This window comes from Gigantopelta aegis, chromosome 15 (assembly GCF_016097555.1).
Source record: "Gigantopelta aegis isolate Gae_Host chromosome 15, Gae_host_genome, whole genome shotgun sequence".
NCBI classification, from domain to species: Eukaryota; Metazoa; Mollusca; class Gastropoda; order Neomphalida; family Peltospiridae; genus Gigantopelta; species Gigantopelta aegis.
This window is the reverse complement of record NC_054713.1, coordinates 39,531,801-39,539,127: the sequence shown is the minus strand read 5'-3', so window position 1 is coordinate 39,539,127 and position 7,327 is coordinate 39,531,801. Positions and strand designations below refer to the sequence as shown.

At 31.2% G+C, this 7,327-nt stretch overlaps 1 protein-coding gene across 2 annotated transcripts in view; it reads left to right on the top strand.

Moving 5' to 3' along the window:
- The window catches only part of LOC121390567 (EGF-like domain-containing protein 1), a 68,517-nt gene extending 61,190 nt beyond the window's left edge, over nt 1-7,327 (top strand). For both annotated transcript variants that reach the window (XM_041522410.1, XM_041522412.1), the window contains 3 exons: nt 319-487; nt 5,389-5,494; nt 6,205-7,327. In XM_041522410.1, coding sequence (XP_041378344.1) covers nt 319-487; nt 5,389-5,494; nt 6,205-6,389 — 460 coding nt within the window. In that variant the 3' untranslated portion in view covers nt 6,390-7,327. The remainder of the gene's footprint in view (nt 1-318; nt 488-5,388; nt 5,495-6,204) is intronic.

Here is a 7,327-nt window from a genome sequence, read left to right as displayed (position 1 = left end):
TATCAGTGTGCTTTGATAATTCTAAAAAGTTTGTATTGTTTAACGACACCACTAGAACACATTGATTATGATTTATAAATCATCGGCTATTGAATGTCAAACATTTTTTCCATTAGTAGCAAGGGATCGTTTATATACACATCTCAAAGACATTATGTGTGCTTTAATGGTGCCAAAAATAAAACAAACTTGAACTGTGAAAACAGTTGTTAAATCTCTAATGGTATTAGCTCTATTGATGTCGTTTGTTTTGTTTTGTTTGTTTGTTTGTTTTGTTTTTGTCATTTAAAACATTCCTGTCCTTTGTTTTGTGTCCAGCTGTCCGTCGAGTGAGGCGGGAAAACTGATGGAAGAATCTCCAACTAAAGTGACTAACACCACAGTTACATTCAAACTGCACCCATTCAAGTTCAACAAAGTCAACGCAATCACAGTAACCTGCACGGTCAAAGTGTGCCCCACTGGAACTGCCGCGCAGTGTGATGCCGTATGTTCAGTAAAATACATATAAATGATCCCTTGCTACTAATATTTTGCCTCGCAGTGTGAAGCAGTAATTTCAGTAAAAGGAAAATAAAAGATCCCTTGCTGCTAATCTTTGGCTGCGAAGTGTGAAGCAGTAAGTTCAGTAAAGTGCATATAAATAGATGCTAACCTTTAAGATAGCTCATCACGTGCAGCTTTAGTTCAAGGTCCTATACAGCTCTGGTTGTTCTGCTTTTTGTCAAATAATTAATTATGGATAGACATAAAATTTGATTATTATTATTAATTTTTTTAAGTTTATTAACCCCAGAAACAAGTTTGGTACTGTCAAGGTTTGGGGCCATGATACCATTACTTTTCAATCATGTTATAGGCTAGAAATTGTACATAATGTATTTCAAGGATTGGGGCCATGATATCACTGCTTTTCAGTCATGTTATAGGCTAGAAATTGTACACAATGTATTTCAAGGTTTGGGGCCATGATATCACTGCATTTCAGTCATGTTATAGGCTAGAAATTGTACATAATGTATTTCAAGGTTTGGGGCCATGATATCACTGCTTTTCAGTCATGTTATAGGCTAGAAATTGTACATAATGTATTTCAAGGTTTGGGGCCATGATATCATTGCTTTTCAGTCACAGTTTTGGCTAGAACTTGTACATAATGTATTTCAAGGTTTGGGGCCATGATATCACTGCTTTTCAGTCACGTTTTTGGCTAGAAATTGTACATAATGTATAAACTGAAATAATGAATATTCGTAGATGAAAAATAAATGCATGCATTTCTGTGGTAAACAGAAAAGGAAGAAAGATAGATAGAAGGAACGAGATGTTGATTATAAACATTAAATTTCAAAACAGAGAATAGTACACTTTGTATTATGAGAATAATTATATTAAATACTATAATTTAACAATAGAAAAGGGGAATGAATTTGATGGTAAAAAACAGGAAGCTTTACTTTCTAAGAATCCATTTCCAAACAAGCTACTTGTTTCACAATTTTGTCTTTTTGTAATAAAAGTAGAATTGCCATATTTTAATTCAAATAAAAAAAGTCAAGTCCTGGATCCATTGTTTACTGAATGTTTCATAATTACAATTTTTAAAAGAATATATTTGTCAATATTAAATTTAGTTGTTAGCATATTTTTAAAGTTTTTTTAATATTACTTTTGTTGTAAAGATAATATTTGATATTAATATTTAACCAATTTACAAAGCTTTTTGTTATTAGACGTACCAAACCTGATAATATCTTAACTGAAGTACTGTTTTACATAATATCCATAATTTTACTTCTTTCCACAGATTACGAACTTGGTTAGACTTAAAAACTAAATGTTATAGTGTTTCTGGAAAAGTATCACAAAAGCTACAGACGTTAGAATCAATGTAATGGATCATATTAGTCGTCACGATTTTGTACAAAATTCTATACTAAAACCATGCTAAGGATGTATTAAAAAAATTTATAGTATAAAACGTTTTAAAAAAATTATATGTTGTATATGCATGTTTGCAACCACTTTTGTCTTTTAACAAAATGCTTAATTTAAATGGAAAGATAGGATTTTTAATGATGTAAAAATGTCAAATCTCAGGTTGTTTAGGCTATGTAAAAAACAAAAAACCTCTTACCAGTATTTATTAACGAAGCATACTGTAAAAATTATTTTAGCAATCTGATATTTTGTTATCAACTGGGCATATCTTGGTCATAAAAATGACACAAGTTTAAATTATGTATATATATAAATGTGTGTTTTTATCTGTACATACTTTACTATTGTACCAAATATTAATTGATAAAATGCCTTCTACATTTTGTGGGTGTAGCTTTTGTTGTATTTCTACTCAGCTATATAATATATCTCTTCAAAATGCATTTAGTATTTGTTCTAGTTTAAGGGTAATGAAATAGTCACCAGATATAACTAAATCTTTTGTAGATATGCCTGTCATAAATTTAAAAAGATTAGTCCACTTTGGGTTAATCATAAAGATAAGTCGAATCCATGCATTTATATAATTATTACGTTTATGATTATGATTTCGCCATCTTTTTCATTTTGATTTATTAAATTGCGTACTAATTTTTCAATACCACTTTTCCAAATAAATGTTTAAAATAAGTTTTTAAAATGTTTATAAGTGTTTCTCTTGCGTTAGGTACGGCTATTAATAAATGCGATATTTGGTGAATTATTATACGTTTTAGAACAGGTATTCTTTCTAAGTCATTTAGCTTTTTAATAGACCATATTTTCGTAATTGTTTTACATTCATAGTTCTGATCATTAATTCTGTCTAGTTTTACTGCAAAGTTGATACCAAGTAAAACTGTTCTGCACCCCATTCGAACTTCCACCTGATATGATGGTAAACTTTCTTGATTTTTTTTTTCTATCCAAATATCTTTTGATTTAGTATCATTTATTTTGAGGCCAGACACTTGCGCATAATAATATAAAATTAACAGTGTATTGTATACAAATTCTATCGAGACAATAAGAATACAACTTTATCATCTGCATATTGTGAAATTAAGTATTCTTCCCTATCTATAGTGATAGCTTTAATATTAAATTAATTTCTTACTATGATGCCGAAGATTTCAACACATAAATAAAATAAATATATAAGGAGACAGGGATCACCTTGCCTACAACCTCTTTCTAAGTTAAATCATTCAGAGAGTAATCCGTTTTGTATTACACTTGATCGGGAATTAATATATAATGTTTTAATCCAATTTTCAATAGACGTCTTAAAGTTAAAAATGTCTAGTGTTTCTTGTATAAAAGACCAGGATATTATATCAAAAGTTTTGCAAAGTCAACTAATAGTAGCAGACCTGGAATGTTTATTAATTTCAGTGTAAAAAAAAAATGACATCTTATATTATTCTAGTATTTTTCCTTATATATCTACCCTTAAAAAACCCAGTTTGGTATTTTTTTATAATTTTATCAAGAACCTTTTGTTTAATTCTATTTGCAATACAATCAGAAGCTAGTTTAGACGTACATTTTAGAAGGGTTATAGGTCGCCAATTTGTAAAGAATACTTTAGGTTTATTAGGTTTAGGAATACATGTTATAATACCCAACTTTTGTACATTAAATATTTCTTTAATACTATAACTATAATTCATAGAATGAATTACAAACTGTCCAATATCACACCAAATTTATTTGTAAAATTCAGCAGTGAAATCATCTGAGCCGGGACTCATATTTTCAATAACAGTTAAAACTTCTAAATTAGTGATAACATCCTTGTGATTTGGACTTGACGGTGCGGAATACAAACTTTCAAAACTAAATAAAAAGGTTTTTGTTTCTTTCAAAATATCATTTTGATCATTAATTTCTGTTCCATTTTCCAATTATAATTTTGATATAAATTTACTATAATAATGTTGCAAAATTGCAAAAGTACTTTGATAGTTTTTCACCTTCTTCAGTCCATTTAGATCTTATATAGTGACCTTTACGTTTTTCTTTCCTCAATTCTAATAAGTCTATTTTTTTACTTTCAAATGTTTCTAAGTCGGATACATTTTCATCTTGTCCTAATGTTTTAATTTCATCACATAGTCTTTGTTTTAATTCATTATGTTGTTTTACCCCATATTTCCATCAGTAATGTTTCTAAAACAAGTTGATTATTCATTGCAAATTGTAGTTCTTCGTGGTGAACTGTATGTATATTTTTAGAATTATAAACTGGTACTTTATTAATTACATATGTTATTACTTTTACATACTCTTGGTCCGTTAATAATGAATTATTAAACTTCCAAAGTCCTCTGCCTTTCTTTATTGGATTTAAAATTAACAATAAAACTACTCTTGATCTAATCTATAACTGTCTAATATTTGGTTTAATACTGAACTAAAATCTCCACATAGTATACAACTTTCGTTTTCAATTTTTTCAATATATTATATAATATTTTAAAAACAAATAGAATCATCTTCATTTGGTCCAATGAAATATTATTGTTTCATTTTTGTGTAATAGATGTTGGGGGACTAACAATTAATCTACCCTGCCACTCCTCCCCTCTCCATCCCTTTTTTAATTGTTGGAGGGGAATAAGCAAATATTGCCTTAATTTTCCCTATGTATGATGCATTCCATTAAAGTTGCGGCCCCTATTAAACATATTTTATATATATCATTCATAAATTTTTTCTCTGCAAGGCTCAATGGGTAGGTGTAAACCACTTGCACCGACCAGTGATCCATAACTGGTTCAACAAAGGCCATGGTTTGTGCTATCCTGCCTGTGGGAAGCGCAAATAAAAGATCCCATGCTGCTAATCGGAAAGAGTAGCTCATGTAGTGGCGACAGCGGGTTTCCTCTCAAAATCTGTATGGTTCTTAACCATATCTCTGACGCCATATAACCGTAAATAAAATGTGTTGAGTGCGTCGTTAAATAAAAAAATTCTTTCTTTTTTTCCATCATTTTTTTTAATGTGTTTAAAACAGGTCAACAGTTTTGTTCTTTTTCTACCTGTGTGTGTATGCGTGCGTGCGTGTGTCTGTAGGTGCAGTTTGTAATGTTTACACGTAATGGTATCGACTATATGTTGCGGCTATTGTTTGTTTTGTTTAAACCAGATGGTAAAGCTTACAATACTGTAGGCGTAGTTTTGTAATTTGTATACATAATGGTAAAGACTATATGCTGTGGCTATTGTTTGTTATCGTTACACCCCATGGTAAAATTATAATATTGTAGGCGTAGTTTTGTAATTTTTACACATAATGGTAAATACCATTTGTTGTGGCTATTGTTTGTTATTTAAACCTGATGGTAAACATTATAATGTAGGCGTAGTTTGTAATAATACTTTGCTCAAAACGTCTTGTTATAGCTTGACTGCAGTGGCCAGACTCGTCGGAAACGAAGATCGGCAGAAATCTCAGATGTAACCATTAGAAAGACTTTCATCATCCTGGATCCAAATCTCGAGTTGACAAGTGAGTTGTTTCTTCTTCTTTTTTAAATGTCTCGCAAGAAAACAGTAGGTGACATGAGTAGGTTGAAACGTGAGTAGTTTGATTTTCTTTCAGAATGTCTAAATGTTAGGTTTGATTTAGTAACTTGTCTGCGAGTGGCAAACGTCTTTGAGCTTTGCAGGAATGATGTATAGTCCAGTACATAATCTCCTCGGAAGTGGCTCTCATTCCATTATTTTACCCAAATGCCCATTTCAATTTGTCTTGTGTAGGGATATGGTTTCTGTCATGCATAACAGTCTTGTCGTTCAGATCTCTAAAAACAGAGGGAGTCTTGCGTAGGTTGGCAAGTGAGTGGTTTGCTTCTTTAGGAATAGCACGCAAGAAATTAGACGGTGGTAGGTAAATACGATATTCTGATATTTATTGTGTCTATCTTTAAGTAAGCGAGCAGGTGTACATTAGTGTAGCATGTTAATCTTGAAATAAGTGAGAAGATGTATATCAATTTATTTCTTTTGGTAATAAATAAATAAATAAATTAGCAAGTATTTTATATTAAGCAGTTTAAGCATGTTCCGCTAGAAGTAAGTTAGTATTAATATATTTCATCGTCTGTCTCTAGAAATAAGTAAGTACATCGATATTAATATTTCAGCGTATCACTAGAAACAAGTCAGTTGGTTCACATTAATCTATTTTAACACAACTTTTAAATATGTATTTTATAGGAACTCATGACTCTTCGAAGGAATCCTCTGTTTCTGTGGATGACATCACAACCCCGATTGTGGCTGGTGTTGCCATGGTGATCATTCTGCTGCTTGTCATCAGCATTGTGGTCTTGCTGGTTGTCAAGAAGAGAAGGACCAACCGGAAGTCACAGGAAGATGGCGTCAACAAGCAGAAGATTTAATCAACCAATCAGCTAACAGGCGAAACATGTCTGATTGTCGTAGAAGACAGCCGAGAGAACAGCGCTAGTTTAAACATATATAGACTGTATTTAGAGGACTTTCTTAAATATCTATTTGTTTTTCATTCGTTTCACCGTCTTTTGCTATCAAATCCTTGTAAGTCAAACTTAATTTAACGATGATAAAAAATATACTATATATATATGTTAAAAGATTTCAAGTAAGAATCAAATGACGATGCTTGAAAACATCAAAGTAAAAGCAACTACAGATATGAGCTGTTGAACCTTTTTCTGATATTAATATTGAAAATATTGTTTAAAAAAATTACGTTTAAAAACTACGTAAGACCTTTACTTTCATTTCTTTGAACGTTGATGGGTGGGGCATGTACATGGCACCGTTGACAGGGATGGCTACATTGTGTTTGGTTTAACACCACTAGAACACATTGATTTATTAATCATCAGTATTGGATGTTAAACATTTGATGATTCTGGTATTTAGTAATTCTGACATTTAGTCTTCAATGGAATCTTGCTACGTTTTTCAGTTAGCATCAAGGGCATTTTTATACGCACTTTCCCAGTCAGAATAACACTTAACACGGTCTTTGATATTACTTTCGAGGTTTTAATAAATAACTGACAGAAGGAGGTGGAGGGAGAGGTGGCACTGAGATTCCCTCCCAATCTGAAGATAATGCATTGTTCTACCCCATCCCACTTGAAAAATAAAAATAATATATCACTACCCATCACCAACCACAGTTATTGTCATCTTTCGACGCCTATGCCATGGACCTGATCAACTTAATTAATTTTCGATCGACAAAATTTTGACTTACAGGTTTTTCAAATAGCACCAATTTTATTTTATATAATCCAGAATTTATAACACTTTTTGTGTAACTCATTTCAATAAATAGTTCAGCTTT